Source organism: Macaca fascicularis, chromosome 8, assembly GCF_037993035.2.
Source record: "Macaca fascicularis isolate 582-1 chromosome 8, T2T-MFA8v1.1".
Lineage (NCBI taxonomy): Eukaryota > Metazoa > Chordata > Mammalia > Primates > Cercopithecidae > Macaca > Macaca fascicularis.
The window spans coordinates 108,717,556-108,737,289 of NC_088382.1; the positions used below are offsets into that span (position 1 = coordinate 108,717,556).

General features: G+C 35.3%; 1 protein-coding gene across 28 annotated transcripts in view; it reads left to right on the forward strand.

Annotated features, from left to right (window-relative positions):
- The window catches only part of VPS13B (vacuolar protein sorting 13 homolog B), an 857,597-nt gene that overhangs the window by 75,228 nt on the left and 762,635 nt on the right, over positions 1-19,734 (forward strand). For 24 of the 28 annotated variants that reach the window (XR_012416560.1, XR_012416558.1, XR_012416559.1 and 21 more), the window contains exons 5-7: positions 6,294-6,461; positions 14,341-14,522; positions 18,921-19,095. Coding sequence is in view for 20 of the 28 variants with exons in the window: in XM_073999176.1 (XP_073855277.1) it covers positions 6,294-6,461; positions 14,341-14,522; positions 18,921-19,095 (525 nt within the window). In the remaining 8 variants the exon portion in view is untranslated. The remainder of the gene's footprint in view (positions 1-6,293; positions 6,462-14,340; positions 14,523-18,920; positions 19,096-19,734) is intronic. The other 4 variants (XM_073999182.1, XM_073999183.1, XM_073999184.1 and 1 more) reach the window with 1 other exon arrangement.

A 19,734-nucleotide genomic window follows, 5' to 3' on the forward strand; every position in this document is an offset into this window, starting at 1 on the left:
GAGTGCAGTGGTGTGATCTTGGCTCACTGCAACCTCTGCCTCCCAGTTTGAAGTGGTTCTCCTGCCTCAACCTCATGAGTAACTGGGACTACCAGTGTGTGTCACTGCTCCTGGCTAATTTTTGTATTTTTAGAAGAGATGGGGTTTCACCATGTTGGCCAGGCTGGTCTTGAACTCCTGACCTCAGGTGATCCGCCTGCCTCGGTCTCCCAAAGTGCTGGTATTACAGGTGTGAGCCACTGCGCCAAGCCCAAGCTACTTTTATCTTGAGACTCTGCTATCTTTTAGGCCAGACTTTGGATTCTGCTGCTTTCAGCCTTTTCAAGAAGAAAGAGTCTGGAGAAGACCTATCTGCTTCTTAATATCCCCAGGCTAGAAGTGATGCATATTCCTCTGAGGAAAACTATTTGCAGGGATATTACTTATGACTTAGAAGTTAAATCTCAGTAGCAATTCCACATACCTGAAGTGGGAGTACAAATTACTGATAGATAGCTGCTTCTCTGCCATACAGGTGTTCTTTCTTATTAATGTATCAATCCATTTTTAAATGGATTATGCTTCAAACTATTACTTTGTGAATAACCTTTAAGATAGCTGATGTTTATATTTTATTACAGAAAATGTCATTAGAGAGCCTTTATTTCATTTAAATTTGACTGAATTTCAAAGTATTGCTTAGTGGAGACAGGCTGTTTATTTCCTTAAATGTGTATCACTATGTGAACAATATGCTAGAGCAGCTCATTGAAGGCTATTTTTGCCCTCAAAGAATTAACTGTTTAGGATAGGAGCCTTTTAAACTATCAACCACAGTACAAAGCCAAAGGAAGATGAGCTCTAATGAACCACAAATAATATCTTTTGGGCACTAAAAGGAGGGAGTTGTCATGTCCACGTGTGTATGGCTTCTGAACACACACATAAAACAGAGGCAAGACAGATCAAAAATGAAAGTATGGGAGATAATATAAGAGACAAATAGTAGTCAAAAATAAATCTGTATCTTTGTATGAAAATGAGGCAAAAATAAAAAAATTAAAGACAAAAGACATTAATGGAAATAGGTAATAAAGATACTAAATTATAATAAAAGATATAGTTCTCCAGAAAATACACGTTGACTTTGTATGTACCTAACAATCTGACTTTGAAAGGTCATAAATCAATCAGGAAAAAAAAATCTCCAAATTAGATCATTGGATATCAAAATTTTGTTTTAGCAGACACATGTAAACTCTGCACTAGGCACGTAAGACAGTATACATTTCTTTTGATGCACACATTGAGTATCTACAGATATTAACAAAGACTTCGTTGAAAAGAAGTCTTGAGAAATTTCAAAGCATCAGTATCATGTATCATTCTCTCTGACCACAGTGTGATTAAATTAGAATATAATTATTGATGTGTTTGAATTTACACTTGCCATTTCATTTGTTGTTTTTCTTTGGTCACTCTGTTTTTTGTTTCTGTTTCCCATCTCATGCCTACTATTTACTTTTTCAGAGCCCTGAAGTAGCTGCTCCACACATTCTTTCCAGGTTTTATGGCTGCAGTCACTGGGAAAGACAGGGTAGAGTGCTTACTTTATCTTACCCAGAACTGAAATCGGTTAACGTGGTGTACAACCTTTTAGAGAGTCTTTTCTTCCTTTATACACACACATTCACACATATGCACACACACACAATTTTTGGTAGCCTAAATTTTTCATTTAATGTTATGCCAAAAACATGTTTCCAGGCCATTCGTATTTTTTACATTGTTATTTCGGTCAGTGGCATACAATCCTGTTTTGTAACTCTTCTACAGTTTATTCAACCAGTCCTTTTTTTTTTTTGTTTGATATTTAGGTTATTTGTTATTTTTAGTTTTGTAAAATGCTTTAGCAAACATATGTAGGTAAGTCTTTGCATACACCTCTGCTTATTTCTTTAGGAAAAATCCTTTCCAATTTATAGAGTCAAAATTTGCGAGCACTTTTAAGGTTTTTGGCATAAAATGGCTAAATTACTTGGTGAAAAGTTTGTAACAATACTTTATTCCAATCACATTTTTAGTCCAATGCTGTTTTTTATTATTAAAAAACATCTCTTAAACTTTTATAGGTGGAAAATGCTATCTCATACATTTTATTGCTAATTGGGATTTCCATTTTTTACCATTTTCTTTTTATCACTTTTTTTGTATAGGAAAGCTAACTTTTATATTTTGTTAGCTGACCAGTATTCAGTATTTTTTAGTCTCTTCTTTTGGAGCTTCTATATAAAAAGTACTGTCATCTTTGTGAAATGACTTTTTTCCCTCCTTTGCAATACTTATACACTAATTTCTCTTTTTTCCCTTTATTTCATTGTCTAGAACTTCTGTGACCATCTTAAATAATACAGTATCACCAACTCACGTCTGTTTTTTTTTAGCTTCTACAGTAATTGCCCACAATTATTATCTAGTTACTAAATCTGATAAACATTTTTAATTCATATTTTATTGGGCCTGTCTATAACATTGACAATCAAGATTTTTTATTCTTGCCCTTTTAACAAACTTTTTATTTTGAAACAATTTCAGCATTTCGTAAAAGACAAGAACATTCTAAAGAACTTATTTTCCCTTTAACCATTTGAGCATAAATTTCCTATCTGATGCTACATAATGCTTAAATAAATTTTACACCAAAAACTTGACTAAGATGTTTTTATGTACTGTAACCAAGTCATCAACTGTGGAATTTCTGATTATGAGCAACTTGGCTTCCCAGTGACCACATCAAGATGAATCAATTGCAGATGGTGTCTCTTTATAACCAAAAAATTTTGATACATGCCATTTAAGACTATCAGAGAAATAAATAACATATAATCTTTTTTCTCTAGGATTTCACAGTTTATCAGAGAAGATAACCAGACATATACACAAGCAAATGACTAATAGTAGCATAAGCCCAAGAAAAGTCATAGAGGCATTTCTCTTTAATGTTGAGGTATAGGATGGAGGACATTGGAGAAGACAATATAAGGCAGAGGAAAATTATACTGCACCTGAACAAGAAGTGTGAATGGACAAAAAGTATTCTAAAAAGGAGGAAGAACACGAGCAAAGTTAGTGAAAATTTAGTGTTTTCAACTGGTCCTGTGGACATAGATGTATGTTTGGAAGAAGGGGTTATATGAGGTATGGGAAGAGGTAGATAATAAGAATTTCTGGAGAAAGGTTAAGTAGCAGGCTGTTTTAGAGCCATCTAATATTACATCTTGTAAGGTCTCATCCTTAGTGTGACTTTCCATTTTCAGATGCTTGTGGAGTAGACCTGGATGATTATTATGTTATTCGAACAAATACAGTCCCAGGGAGTCTCTAAGTATGGAGTGATGAGAGCTATTAGATCTGCTTGACACTATCTTGTAGCTTGCATAGAAGCAAGTTACTTTGAGGGATTATAGAGACAGTGTGTCATTTATTCCACTGATAAGTTTCTGTTACTTATTTTGACATTGCATTTTTAATAAGGAAATAGAAATAGTCTTCTACAGAAGTAGTTCTTTCGATATTTGTTTCTTTTACTTTGGTGAATTGGCTTATTCGTCTCAATTTGTATGTCAGTTTTATAATACAAAATGGAAAGAAAAAAATATATATTATTTTGAGACAGAGTTTCACTCCCATCACCCAGGCTGGAGTGTGATGGTGCAACTTTGGCTCACCAAAACCTCCACCTCTGGTGCTCAAGCGATTCTGCTGCCTTAGCCTCCCGAGTAACTGGGACTAAAGGCACATGCCACCACACCCAGTTAATTTTTGTAGTTTTGTAGAGACGGGGTTTTACCATGTTGCCCAGGCTGGTCTTGAACCCCTGAGCTCAAACGATCTGCCTGCTTCAGCCTCCCAAAGCGCTGGGATTATAGGTGTGAGCCACCATGCCCAGCCAGAAAATATTTTTAAAAAGATGAACAATCCATCAGTAGTGTTCTATCAGTTAAAATACATATTTTATGTTTCTATTACTTTGCATTATATTTCTGTGCTATTTTTGATACTGTTTTAAAGATAATAAAAACTCATGAACGCTTACGTGGTTTTTAAGAGTACTCTATTGGCTGGGCATGGTGGCTTATGTCTGCAATCCCAGTACTTTGGGAGGCTGAGGTGGGCGGATCACGAGGTCAGGAGTTCGAGACCAGCCTGGCCAATATGGTGAAAACCCCATCTCTACTAAAAAAATACAAAAATTAGCCTGACGTGGTGGCACGGGCCTGTAATCCTAGCTAGTCAGGAGACTGAGGAAGGAGAATCACTTGAACTCGGGAGGCGGAGGTTGTCATGAGCCGAGATCGTACCTTTGCACTCCAGCCTGGGCAATCGAGAGAGAGAGACTCCGTCTCAAAAAAACAAAACAAAACAGTTCCCTATTCATGACAGGTTTTTGAGAAATAGGGAAACCAATATTAGTCATGGTCACTTGACTTCTTGGAAACGTATTTATTTTTGAGAAGGAGCCTTGCTGTGTCGCCCAGGCTGGAGTGCAGCGGCGCGATCTCGACTCACTGCAGGCTCCGCCTTCTGGGTTCACGCCATCCTCCTGCCTCAGCCTCCTGAGTAGCTGGGACTACAGGCGCCCGACACCACACCTGTCTAATTTTTTTGTATTTTCGGTAGAGATGGGATTTCACCATGTTAGCCAGGATGGTCTCCATCTTTTGACCGCATGATCCGCCCGCCTCGGCCTCCTAAAGTGCTGAGATTACAGGTGTGAGCCACCGCGCCCGGCCCTATTTTTATTTTTAAAAATCTGCGTTGAGTAGTAATAACATGGGGTTATGTACATTCTAAGGTTAAAATGTTGATACTTAAAATTTCTTTTGGAAGTCTCATTTGTTAAGAATTATTTTAGCATCTACTCATGAAATAGTAATTGTTACTTTAAATCTATTAATATTTTGAACATTAATTTTGTAGCATGTGATAATTGGCACTCTAAAAGCTGCTAATGGTTTCTATATAGGAGAAAAGCTCGAATCTAAGTTGTATTACATTTCTTTCCTATTTGCATCATTGGGAATGAATGAAGGAGTTGGGTTTTGCAAACATGTTATGGTTGAATAGATTTCAATAAGCTTTCTCCCAGCAGTCTTTAGTATAGGTGTTAACAATGTCAGTTGCTGACAGAAGTTGATTCTGTTTTGTCCAGTAACATTCTGGGTTAAAGAATACAACCATATGGTTATTTCATGAAATAGCTAAAATTTTAATTACCTTTTAAATAGTTTCCTTTAATAGTGGAAATGCATTACCTTTTAGTTAGCTTTTTACAGTGGAAAAGATTAATTTTTTTTTCTCCTGGCTTTTAAAATGCTTTTTATAAAGTGTTATTTATATTTTTAACTAAATTACTGAATAATGTATCCATGTACACACCTACGTGAGAAACGTAAGTGAGATTATGAAGTATTCCACAGTAGCATGAAATTAAAAGAAAAAATTTGGAGATTCTAAGCAAGCCATGAAGAAATAGAATGTTCATTAATTACTTTTAGTGTTTTGAGTTAACTAGTATTTCTGTTTCTTTTTCTTATTTCCCTGTGTTCTTATTCTACTTTTATACATTCTTCTTCCTTCCTTCCTTTTGTTTTTTCATTTTTCTGTCTTCTTCATGGTAGTATTTAAAAAATATTTCTTTAACTCTTCCTGTCTACATTTTCTTCATTCATATTTTCCCCTCTACTCTATTTTAACATTAAATATTAGTAAGTGAATAGAGTTGAATTCATTATGATGGTCATGTTTCCTCTATCCCAGGCATAACTTTTAAATATTTTTATGGCTAAACTAGGAAGAGTTGATGGTAGCTGATTTAAAAAGAAGCTTAAGCTTAAAGAAGCCCATCTTTTAATATACTGTATAATCAGCATTTAGTAACATTGTTTCATTTTGGAAAATATTTACATAATACAATAAGCAAAAATCAAACAAAGTACTTGACGTATAGGATAATCATTGTATGGGATCTAGTATTATGTTATCAAAAATATATATGGTCTTTGTGGTTTCTCTTAGTGTGTGAATACTTCACTGTGGAACTTCTTGATAATGACATTTGTTGGGCTGGATCTGCTACTTACTAACTGTGTCACTTTGGCAAGCCTTTTAACCTATCTGAACTTTAGTTTCTCTTTGGGAAATATGCTAAATAATACCCACCTTTCTCATGCATTAAGTTCAATAACATTTTAAGAAATAATTATTTACTGAGAGATTTGTGGCTAATTAAAATCTTTTTTTCTATTTTATAGGTTATGTGCAGAGTCTGATTAGACGAGTTGTAAATAATGTAAACATTGTGATAAATAATCTCATATTAAAATATGTTGAAGACGATATCGTTCTTTCAGTCAACATCACTTCTGCAGAATGTTACACAGTAGGTGAATTATGGGATCGTGCATTCATGGATATTTCTGGTGAGTAAATATCAAGAATACTGTATATTTTTCCATAATTGAAACAATTGCTTTAACTCTTAACCTTTCTTTGGGCCAACTGACTTGCTGGTAAATGTTATCAAATCTTCATGCCTCCAGTGTGGAAAAAGAATGCACATATACAAAATGTTGCATATGATTACGGGAGGTTAGGAGACACTCAAAATTCAGAAATCTATACTTGTGGGTTTTTTTTTTTTTTGTTTATTTTTGAGACAGGGTCTGGCTCTGTTGCCCAGGCTGGAGTGCAGTGGTGTGATCTCAACTCACTGCAACCTCTGCCTCCTAGGCTTAAGCAATCCTCTCACCTCAGTCTCTTGAGTAGCTGGGACTACAGGCACATGCTGCCATGCCTGGCTTTTTTTTTTTTTTTTTTTTTTTTTGAGACAGAGTCTTGCTCTGTCACACAGGCTGGAGTGCAGTGGTGCGATCTCGGCTCACTGCAAGTTGCACCTCCCGGGTTCACACCATTCTCCTGCCTCAGCCTCCCGAGTAGCTGGGACTACAGGTGCCCACTACCATGCCTGACTAATTTTTTGTATTTTTAGTAGAGATGGGGTCTCACCGTGTTAGCCAGGATGGTCTCCATCTTTTGACCTTGTGATCCGCCTGCCTCGGCCTTCCGAAGTGCTGGGATTACAGGTGTGAGCCACCGCGCCTGGCCAAATTTTTGTGTTTTTTTGTAGTGACAAGGTTTTGCCACGTTGCCCAGGTTGGTCTTAAACTCCTGAGCTCTAGCAATTTGCCTGCCTTGGCCCCGCAAAGTGCTGAGATTACAGTTATGAGCCACCATGCATGGCCTGTACTTGTTTTTTAATACTTTTAATTTTCATTTTCTTACCTGCCACATGCTTGTTTCAAATGTGGTGTATAATACAATAATGCATTGCTTAACAACAGGGACATATTCTGATAAATGCATCTTAGACGATTTTGTTGTTATGCAAACATCATAGAGTATACTTACACAAACCTAGATGGTATAGCCAGTACACACCTCAGGTATATGGTATAGGCTATTATTGCTCCTAGGCTGCAAACCTGTACAGCATGTTATTGTGCTGAGTACTGCAGGTAGTTGTAACACAGTGGTATTTGTGTATCTAAAAACAGAAAAGGTATAGTAAAAATACAGTATTATAATCTTATGGGACAACTGTCATAGATATATGGTCTGTTGTTGACTTAGGTATTGTTACGCAGTACATGACTATATTTTATAGTGCCATGGGTTGTAGCAATAAAAGTTAAATGATACTTAGTTTGAATTGTTTATGTTTTTGAAAGGTGAAAGGCATCATGTTGCATTTACAAAGCTTGGTGAAGGCAAGGTAATATATCTGATTGATTTATGTTTTAGGCTTGTGTATTCCAAAGCACATTTGGAATTTCTTTCTTCTTTTCCTCCTCTCTCCCCCACCATCCCCCCTCCCCTCCCCCTTTCATCCTCCCTTCCCTCTCCTCGCTTCTCCCCTGCCCCCTCTCCTCTTCCCCTTTCCTTTTTGAGAAACAGTCTCATTCTGTTGCCCAGGCTGGAGTGCAGTGGTGTTATCTTGGCTCACTGCAGCTTCGACTTCCTGGGCTCAGGTAATCCTCCCATCTCAGCTTCCCAAGTAGCTGGGACCACAGGCGTGCACCACTATGCCTGGCTAATTTTTGCATTTTTTGTAGAGATGGGGTTTTGCCCTGTTGCCCAGGCTGGTCTCAAACTCCTGGACTCAAGTGATCCACCCGCCTTGGCCTCCCAAAGTGTTGGGATTACAGGTGTGAACCACCATGCCAGGCCTGGAATTTCTTGGTTGTCCTGAAGCCTCTTTTTATCTCTTTTTGATATTTAGTAATATATTCATTTATTCATCATAAATCCCAGTTAAAGGGTTAAAGCAAGGTGAAATTGAGTCTCAAGAGTGTTTAATTTGCCTGATTAAGGCATATAACTAGGAAGCAGCAGAACTGGAATATAGTTTTATTATTATGTGTTTTTTAAGCTTTAGTCTTCATATTTAACAAAAGGAGAATCCTGATGTTACAGCTTTGTTATGACATAAATAAGAGTGTAGGTAAGGCCCAAACATCATTTCTTATATATTGTTAATGCCTCCTTTGCATCTTCTATGGAAAGAAATATTTGATTAAAAGGCTGGAAGAAGCAGCTATGGAAAATAGAAAACAAATAGAACTGGACAATGTAGGATTGAATTAATGAGTTGACATTTTTGGTGAAGAAATTTTATTTTAATTAATTAACATTTTTGACACAGAGTCTCGCTCTGTCACCCAGGCTGGGGTGCAGTGATGCAATCTTGGCTCACTGCAACTTCTGCCTCCCGGGTTCAAGCGATTCTCCTGCCTCAACCTCCCAAGTAGCTGGGACTTTAGGCGCCTGCCAGCATGCCTGGCTAATTTTTATATTTTTAGTAGAGATGGGGTTTCACCATGTTGGCCAGTCTGTTCTCGAATTCCTGACCTCAAGTGATCTGCCTGCCTCGGCCTCCCAGAATGCTGGGATTACAGGCGTGAGCCACCATGCCCAGCCAGAAATATAATTTTTAATGTAGAAGCAATGCCAATTTTACTTTTGGAAATTATCATGAATTAGAATTCTGGATCAGGAGTTGGAAGATCTTAGTTGGAATCTTCTCTCCACTATTGATTGATAGTGCAAACTTGGGTGAGTCATTTATAAAATGACTGCTTCTAACTTGCCAATGTATCTTCAGAAGCAAATATGATACCATATGAAAGCTCATGATGATGGTGGTGATAAAGACAGTGAAAATAGTATCTTCTGTTTATTTAGTACCAGGGCTAGTGTTATATATTTTGTATTAATTATCTTGTTTAACCCTTTAACTCTCTGAGGAAGAAACTATTATTTTCCCTTTTATTAGTTTTTTTTTAAAATAGTTTTTTTTAAGTGAAGCATAACATACAAAAAAGAAAGAGCATTAAGCAAAAACACATAACTGGCCAGGTGTGGTGGCTTACGCCTGTAATCCCAGCATTTTGGGAGGCTGAGGCAGGCGGATCACCTGAGGTCAGGAGTTTGAGACCCGCCTGGCCAGCATGGTAAAACACCATCTCTACTAAAAATACAAAAAAAAATTAGCTGGGCATGGTGGCAGGTGCCTGTAATCCTAGCTACTTGGGAGGCTGAGGCAGGAGAATCGCTTGAACCTGGGAAGTGGAGGCTGGGTGAGCCGAGATTGTGCCACTGCATTCTAGCCTTGGCGATAGAGCAAGACTCCATCTCAAACAAACAAACAAAAAAACTCAAAAACAAACAGAGAACCCACATAGCGAAATGACATACCATGAAATGAACATACTCATGTAACCACTACCAAGCTCAAGAAATTGAACAATCTCAGTACCCAGAAGTGCTTGTTGTACATATATTCACTTACTACTGCCCCTTCTTTCCCCAAAGCAACCACTTTCCTGACATCTGACACCATAGTAGGATTTTGACTCTTTAAATTTTTATTTGAATGGAACCATATGTATTTTTGGGCCTAGATTATTTTGCTCAATATTATGTAAGTGAAATTTATTCAGGTTTTTGTAACAATAGTTCATTTGTGTGTGTATATATCTGTTTCCTCTCCCTGCACAATCAGGTGAGGAAGGGTTGGGATTCTGCCTGCACTGGTCTTTCCTGTTGTATGGGGGATGGTGAGTTTGCAGGTCTGGTCCATGTTGTGAATAAAACATTTTTTTGCTCAGTGTACTATTGATATAGATTTAATTATGTCCAGTTTTGGCTATAATGAATAATGCTATAATGAACATTTTCATACATGTCCTTTGGTGGACATATACATATATTTCTGTTGGGTATATGCCTAGGAGTGAAATTACTGGGTCATACTGTAGGCCTATGTTAAGCTTCAGAGATAACTGACAAATAGTTTTTTCATAATAGTAATGCCATTTTTTTATACCAACAAGTAATGTATGAGGCTGTATTAAAATATTGCAGTTAAAATAAGAATTGTAATGTCTTTATGAGGGTAAAAAGACAAGCCACAGATGGAAGTGTATATTCTTGATACTTACAATTTGCAACATACTTATATCCACAATATATAACTTTTATAAATCAATAAGAAAAAAATAGCTCAATAGAAAAATGGACAGGAGACTTGAACAAACATGTAAAAAAGAGTATACCCCAAAGACCAATAAACATAAGATGTTCAGTTGACACCAAATCAGATTGCACTAATTACTTGCCATAATGGATTAAAAAATAAAATATTTGGGCCATCTATCTATTCTTTCTCCTTTAACTCATTCCTTCCCCTTACATATTTTTAAAATAATTTCCAAGACTTTTATTTCAATATAAAGGTCTTCAGAATATCTAATCTTTTCTACTATTAGAGGCAGAATCCTATCATCTCCCATATGGTTGACATTCAAGTTGTTCTAAAATACTGACATTGCCCATAATGCTGGAATGTACATCCTTTTCTATGTTTCCTCGTTACATATTCAAGTTCTGTAAATTATGATCAGGAAAAGAATAACTGAGTATGTAAACATTCAGTTATGTTTTATATTGCTGAATTGTTCTCTGAAATGGTTAAATCAATTTATTACCATCCATACTATATGTGAGAATTAATATTTCTTTTTTTTCCTTTCCAAGTTATATTTTAGGTTCAGGGGGTACATGTGCAGGTCTGTTACTTGGGTAAATTGCATGTTGCGTGCATTTGGTATACAGATTATTTTGTCGTTCAAGTAATGAGCATAGTACCTAATGGTTAATCTTTTGATTCTTACCTTCCTCCCACCCTCCATCCTCAGGTAGGCCTTGGTATTTATTGTTCCCTTCTTTGTGTCCATGTATACTCAGTGCTTAGCTCCCACTTATAATTGAGAACATGCGGTGTTTGTTTTCCTGTTCCTGCATTAATTTGCTTAGGATAATGCCCTCCAGCTCTATCCATATTGCTGCAAAGGACATGATTTCATCTTTTTTTATGTCTATGTAGTATTCCATGGTGTATATGTCTTGTATTTTCTTTATCTAGTCCACTGTTGGGCATCTAGGTTGATTCCATGTCTTTGCTATTGTGTATAGTGCTGCAATGAACATACACATGCGTGTGTCTTTGTGGTAGAAAAGATGTATATTCAAAAGCATGTTGCCTATGCTCTTGAGGTCTTAGTCATAAATTCTTTGCCTAGACCAATGTCAGGTCTTACATTTAAGTCTTTTATCTATCTCAAGTTGATTTTTGTAGTGAGAGATAAGGGTCTAGGTTTGTTCTGCATATAGATATCCCGTTTTCCCAGCACCATTTATTGAAGAGACTGTTCTTTTCCTCAGTGTGTTTTCTTGGCCCCTATGTAGAAAATCAGTTGGCTGTAAATGCTTGGATTTATTTCTGGGTTTTTAAATTTTATTCCACTGGGCTATGTGTCTTTTTTTGTGCCAGTACCATGCTGTTTTGGTTATTATTGCTTTTAGTAAATTTTAAAGTCAGGGAGTATGATGCCTCCAGCTGTGTTCTTTTTGCTTGGGGTTGCTTTGAGTATTTAGGGTCTTTGTGGTTCCATACATATTTTAGGATTGTTTTTTCTTATGTCTGTGAAAGTGTCATTGGTATTTTGATAGGGATTGCATTGATTTCATAGATTGCTTTGGATAGTATGGAAATGATTTTGGAAGAATTCCCTCCACTTCAATTTTTTGGAATAGTTTGTGAATATTGGTATGAGTTCTTTAAATGTTTGGTAGAATATGACAGTGAATCCAAAGGTCTTAGGCTTTTCTTTGATTGCTTTCTCCAGGTTTGGGAAGTTTTCTCTATTTCTTTGAATAAGTTTCCTACCTTTTTTTTTAAAATAGTATTCTTATATGTTGTATTTTAGGTTTGCTGTTTTCAATCAATACTATGCTTTTAATGTTTCTATATATTGGCGTATATAGTTGAAGAGCCCTAATTTCAGTGATGAATAATATTTTACTGATTAAATTGTAGCATATTTTTAAAGTAAGTACCAGAAACTATAATTCATTTTGTAAGTTTTTGAAATATAGTTGCTGTTATATTTCATGTTTAAAAAAATTTTTTTTAAACAGTAATTTCCTTTTTTCACTGAATAGTAATTGTCTGGGGGTATCCTTGAAATATGAATACTTAACTTTTTTTTTTTTTTTTAGAGAGAGTCTTATTCTGTTGTCCAGGCTGGAGTGCAGTGGCATGATCTTGGCTCACTGCAAGCTCTACCCCCTGGGTTCAAGTCATTCTTGTGCCTCAGTCTCCTGAGTAGCTGTGATTTTCTGCATTTGCCACCACACCCAGCTAATTGTTGTATTTGTAGTAGAGATGGGGTTTCACCACTTTGCCCAGGCTGATTTTGAACTCCTGACCTCAAGCAATCTGCCTCCACTTCCCAAAGTGCTGGGATTATAGGCGTGGACCATCATGCCTGGACTGAATAGCTTACGTTCTTATAGCACAGTAGATGAGAACATGAGCTCTGCAGTACGGTTGCCAGAGTTTGAATTACAGCTCTAATCTTTATAAACTGTATAACAGTAGACAAACTATTACCACTGTGCCTCAGTTTTCACATTTTTTAACAGGATCTTATAAATATTGTCAGATAAGAGATGTAAAAGACTTAGTGTAGTATCTGAGTAATAGCAAATACTCAGAAAATGATAATTGTTATCATAAAGAGAGGGAAGGAAACACCTACAGGATATCTTATGTTTTTTTTTCTCATTTCTAGTCCTACTATTGTAATTTCTTAATTTGTGTACACATATAATATTAGTAACTAAATCATTATTCATGTAATATGTACATTTGAAATATGGTAGTCATATTTTTTTCAAGTAACAGACAACTTTGAAATTTATCTGCAAATAATACTATTTAGACACATCTTCTTTAATTTCTACTTTTTAAAAACTTAAAAAATAAAATGTTGAATTAATTAAAAGTTACCAGGATATACTCAGAAATAGTGTTGTAACCCGAACTAAAACACATTTTATTGTTTTTTAAATTCCCATGGCTAACTTAAAATCACTGGGCAAGTAGATTTGGGCCTGATATTTACCTAGGAATTGCTTATCAGTTAAGAAATAAATTATTGATTTGCTAAAGGCTTCATTTCATACTTTTATACTTTACCATCAACTGTTTTATTTTTATTCCTTTGAAAATATACTCTAGACTGTTATTGGTGATTTCTTTATTAATGTGGTATTTTCCACTAGACCTTTCTGTCATAATGTAAGTGTTTTTTATCTTCTCTCTCCAATATGGTAGCCACTAGCCACATGTGGCTGTTGAGCACTTGAAATATAGCTAGTGCAACCAAGGACCTGAATTTTTATTTTTATATAATTTTAATTTTAAATAGCCACATATGGCTGGTGGCTACCATATTGGATAGTGCAAGTTTAGAGTAGCAGTGAGTTTTTTAATATAAAATGAATGTTAAGTGAATGACTTCTTCAAAAAATTATCTTTAGTATGGATTCTTAAGAATTTTATTATCTCATTGTGTAAGAGAACTGTAGTGAAATTTTTCATAATTAAAAAAATTTGTAGTTAATGTGTCATGCAGATTGAGGGTAAGCTAATTAGGTCTCTGATTCTTTACGTATAAAATGGGGAGAATTGTGCCTATTTCATAAAGTTGTTGGAAGATTTAAATTGTATAATAAAATGAAAAGTTCATTGCATGTGGTCTGGCATTATGTATTAAACGCTCCATGAATCTTATTTTCTGTTATTAGTTTTATTACTATTTATACTAATAAATAATGGTTGCCTTTCCCTTGCTCATTTTCCTTTTTACTTAAAATGTTTTCTTTCCTTTTTAGCAACTGATTTGGTGCTGAGAAAGGTTATCAATTTTTCTGACTGTACAGTTTGTCTTGATAAACGGAATGCCAGTGGTAAAATAGAATTTTACCAGGATCCTTTATTGTACAAATGTTCCTTCAGAACTCGTCTTCATTTTACATATGATAACCTAAATTCCAAGATGCCATCTGTTATTAAAGTAGGTATCTCTTTTTTTTGTAGTTAAGTTGCATGTCTTTATTTTGTTTATTGACTCTTGCGGATGATAATCATTATTAACAAATGAGGAAATTAACCTTATAAATATGTATGCCATTTGTTTTTATAAAAATTTTATTTCTGTTTATGATTTTTATATTGTATTTATACATTTCTGTATGATATATTCTAGTAGAGTTTAGAGACAACTTTTCTCTGTAATTTTATTTTTTTAGTTTGTCCAGCTGTTTATTAGTGTTTCTCTCTTCAAGTAGATAGAGGAAATAATATTAAAGGGTATATTTATACCCACAATGGACTGCATATCAGTATTCTGTATTTCAGTTCTTATAATCTGTTCAGCATGATCTGCTATCTATACTTTTTCTTCTCTTTACTAGGTGACTTTGTAAAGCTTGATATACTAACCCAATATTTTAGTTTATTGGTTCAAGAAGTTTTAGCTTTTGATTTATGATTTTTAAAATGTAATTAAAATCTTAGGGAGTTATTCAGGACATGTCTTTTTATTTTTTATTTCCTTTTTTATTTCAGATTAAGGGATTTGTTATAAGGGTATATTGTATGATGCTTAGGTTTGGGCTCCCATTGATACCATCACCCAGATAGTGAACATAGTACCCAATACGAAGTTTTTCAGCGCTTATTCTCTCTCCCTCCTTCCTTCCTTTTAGAGTCCACACTGTCTGTTGTTCCCATCTTTATGTCCATGTATACCAAAGATTTAGCTTCCATTTCTAAGTGAGCACAGGACATGTCTTTTGATACCTGTGAAAATTTTCTCTCCAATGTAGTGTATGTTTTCAATGTATGTGGTTAGTATCTAAGCATAAATATTGTTGTCTTTTTTAAGTTTTCTGAATATTGTTTGTCTTCCTATCACTATATCTTGGAAAAAGAATTCGGTGACTTCTGATCCGTTAACTAGGTTTTAATGTGGAATAAATGTTTATTGTTGAAATACTTGCTACTGACTGTCAAAGTTCTGTGATGGAAGGGCTGGACTTAGGTGTCTGAACACTGGTATTGACTACTGTTTCTGTTTGGGTATGGCTGTATAAAAACTAGGTTTGTTTTTGTTACATTATATTTTATTTAAAATATAATTTTTTCTATTTTATGTAGCCTTACTGTACTTAATATGTAAAATCTACATTTTTTTTCTTGGTAGTGCTCAGTCACCTGTGTTTTACTTTTTTCCACACAGTGTATAATGCATATTGGTTTGTTTATATTCTGTTACTTTTTCCTTCTATATTTGAATTAGCTTCTTTGGCGAAGATAAACATGGAAAAGAATTAACTTAGTAATATTGATGGCTCTATCTCAGGGAAATGGGCTTACTTTCTTTAGCCTTGGGTTTTCTAGTAAAGTTGGGGAATGTGAAGGTAAATTCAAGATACATTGAAAGCAAGTAATGGATATATGTACGTTTACTATATAAAATACTCTTTTTGATCATTAGTGCATATGTAATGGTCTGTTCTGGGATGTGGTTATATTAGAGGAAGATAAAAATAGATGAGAAAAAACTTAGTGTTGGCATATAAGTAAGTTTGTGTTCTCACAACTGATTAGCCATGACATTTCACTGAAAAAGTCCCTTAACATAAATAAACGTGTATAATAGTTGCCAAATATGTGATATCAATGTTTTATGCTCAACTGAAATCAATTTTTGAGGTTTTATTTCTTTTTTTCTTTTCTCTCTCTTTTTAATTCCCTCCTTTCTCCCTCCCTTCTCCTTCCTTTCTCTCCCCTCCCCTCTGCTCTCTCTCCTTTTTCCTCTTTCCTTTTTTCTTTACCTTCGAGGTTCCCTGTCACCCAGGCTGGAGTGCAGTGGCACAATCATACTTCACTGTAACCTTGAACTCCTGGGCTCAAGCGATCCTTCTGCCTCACGCTCTCAAGTAGCTAGAACTACAGGCGCATGTCTCTATCCCTGGCTCATTTTAAATTGTTTTTTGTAGAGACGGAGTCTCACTCTGCAGCTCAGGCTGGTCTTGAACCTCCTAGCTTCAAGTAATTCTCCTGTCTACGCCTCCCAAAGTGCTGGGAATCCTGGCATGAACCACCATGCCCGCCTGAGTTTTTTGTTAATACTATTGTAATGTTGAGATTTGCCATTTTGGGTTAGACCCATCATCCTTCCAATTCCTAATCCTAGGGAATATGTATTAAATAGATATGGTCGACCTCATTAATTACCTCACAAACAGAGGTTTCTCAAAATGTTCCGGATACTCTATTTCTTTTCTTTCTTTTCTTTTTTTTTTTTTTTGAGACAGAGTCTTGTTCTTGTTGCCCAGGCTGGAGTGCAATGGCATGATCTCAGCTCACTGCAACCTCTGCCTCCTGGGTTCAAACAATTCTCCTGCCTCAGTCTCCCGAGTAGCTGGGATTACAGGTGCCGTCCACCAGGCCTGGCTAATTTTTGTATTTTTAGTAGAGACAGGGTTTTGCCCTGTTGATCAGGCTGGTCTCGAGCTCCTGACCTCATGCGTGATCCCCCTGGCTCGGCCTCCCAAAGTGCTGGGATTACAGGCATGAATCACCGTGCCTGGCCCCTCTGTTTCTTTTCAAATCTTTCATGTATGTTTATTTTGAATGCATTTATATTTTGGGTTGGCTTTTTATAATTTTCCATTTTTTTGTGTGAAATAAATATGTTCTGGTGATTATGACGTTTATGAGATACAGATCCTATGGGTACGTAATTTATTTAACGTTTCTCCTGTTTTTAGAAATTTACTTTGCAGTTTCTCAGAGCAGTGAAATTCTGTGCATAGATCTTTGACCACATTTCCTGAGTAATTCCTTAGGAAAGATTTGTATAATTGCAAATATCTTTTTTTTAAGACCTGTGATCGGTGTTGCCAAATTGTTTCCAGAAAGATTTAGCCAGGTTATACTCCCATGAACATTAGGGGGAGTGCCTACATCATACTCTTGTTATCCTTAAATATGATGATACTTTAAAAATTGCCAACTTGTTGAACAACAAATGATATGTAATTTAATTGCTGTTTATTACTGAAGTTAGATTTTTGAAAACACATTCACTGGTCATTTGTTCTTTGTATTCTCAGTTCGGGTTCTTTATCCATTTTCCTATTGAGTATTAATCTTACTCGTTTTAAGGAGTTTTTAAAAAGACACTTAAGACAGATTCTTTGTTGTTGGTTTTGCTGACTGCTTATCTCCAGTGCTATTGGTGCAATACAAGATTTAAAAGAATATGGCAGAGAAATTTCAAATTAAGGAAACTTTAGCAGATGTGCATACTCCTTTCCTGCTCACCTCCCCCATTCATTCCCCATTTTCTTACCTCTTCATTGTTTATTCAGTGTATGATTATTAGGTCAGTTTTTAAAAACTTGTGCTTATATTTGAAATATGGTATTTCACAGTCCCCCCATACAGTTTTTTCCCCCTTAACATGAACTTTTTTATGTGCTTTAAGCCCTAAAAATACGATGATTGCCATTACTACTACTTCATCTTTCATAGACACTCAAATACATTAGTCAAAATAAACCTTCTAAGAGAGTGGACTTTATGGCTTAATTGGTTTTACTCCATATTTCGATAACAGCAGGAAACCATTACACCGAAGCTGTGTTTATATTCCATTGATGTCTCTTTCTTTAAGGAGAACTTTGATTGCTGTATATCCTATTTGCTAGTAGTTAATCTTATTTCTTTGTTATAATTGTTTCATTTTATCAGTTGAATAAATTTTATGTCATTTAAATCTTTACAATTTGAAAAACTTTTGTTATTTAAATCTTATTTAAAATTTGAAAAACGTTTTTCAACATACATTTCACTTGTTTTTCCATATTTGACAAAAATTTTTATTATTTACATACTTTCATAGTTGTAATATTAGTCTTTTCCCCAGTTAACACATGGTTTTAGATGTATGTATTATTTATGGTTAATAAACCTGGAAAGAATGATTAGAGTTTCACTAAAATGACATAAAATTTTTATTATTCTTGGTTTTGACAGATTGTTCTGTTTTTTGGGGGTAGTACTGTTATTCTCTTAATGTTATAGAGTAGCTATTTGGTTACATAACTAACTTTGTTTCTGGAACAGTAATCTGGAAATCTAATGTGATTATACCTTCTCACTATTAATTCTATTTGTATGTACATCATTTGGTTTAATATAGTTTCTAGCTAACGTGTATTGATCATCATAGCAAAATCTACTTAATTCCTAAGATCTTAGAGTATCGTTTTAAGTATTAAAATGTTTGGAGCATTTCTTTTGTGTTAGGCCATTTGAAGACTTTAAAACATTTCTTTACGTAAAAGGTACTCTTTTTAAACATGCGTTTGTTGGTGTTTTTGTCTTTTTCAAAATGCAGATTCATACTTTAGTAGAAAGTTTGAAACTTTCTATCACAGATCAACAACTGCCTATGTTTATTCGTATAATGCAACTTGGAATTGCTCTTTACTACGGAGAAATAGGCAGTTTTAAAGAAGGTGAAATAGAGGACTCTACTTGTCATAATAAAGATATGCTAGGAAACATTACAGGTAACTAATGTAAAACTTTATTAAACAAAAACTTTAAGACTATTCTTACATTTTACGATTGAGAAACTTTAAAAAATGTATTAGATTGAGTTTTACTGTATTCTAATGAGATGGGCTGATTGTTTTTTGGTTGTTTTACACTATTTTAATTTTTTTGTTTTGTTTTGAGACGGAGACTAGTTTCGTTGCCTGGGCTGCAGTGCCGTGGTGCAATCATGGCTCACTGCAACCTCTGCCTCTCAGGTTCAGGCAGTTCTCTTGCCTCAGCCTCCCAAGTAGCTGGGATTACAGACATGCACCACCACGCCTGCCTCATTTTTGTATTTTTTTTAGTAGAGATGGGGTTTCACCGTATTGGCCAGGCTGGTCTCAAACTCCTGACCTTGTGATCTGCCCGCCTTGGCCTCCTGAAGTGCTGGATACGAGCCACTGCACCCAGCCTACACTATTTAATTTTATCTACATGCTGGATAACATTCTGACTTTTTCCTGTATGCTAAAAATAACTTATATATTTCTAATAAATATAAGTGTTCAGAATGTACTACTTATTTATTTATGAATGAGACAGGGTTTTGCTCTGGCACCCAGGCTGGAGTGCAGTGGCACGATCATGGGTCACTGCAACCTCGACCTCCC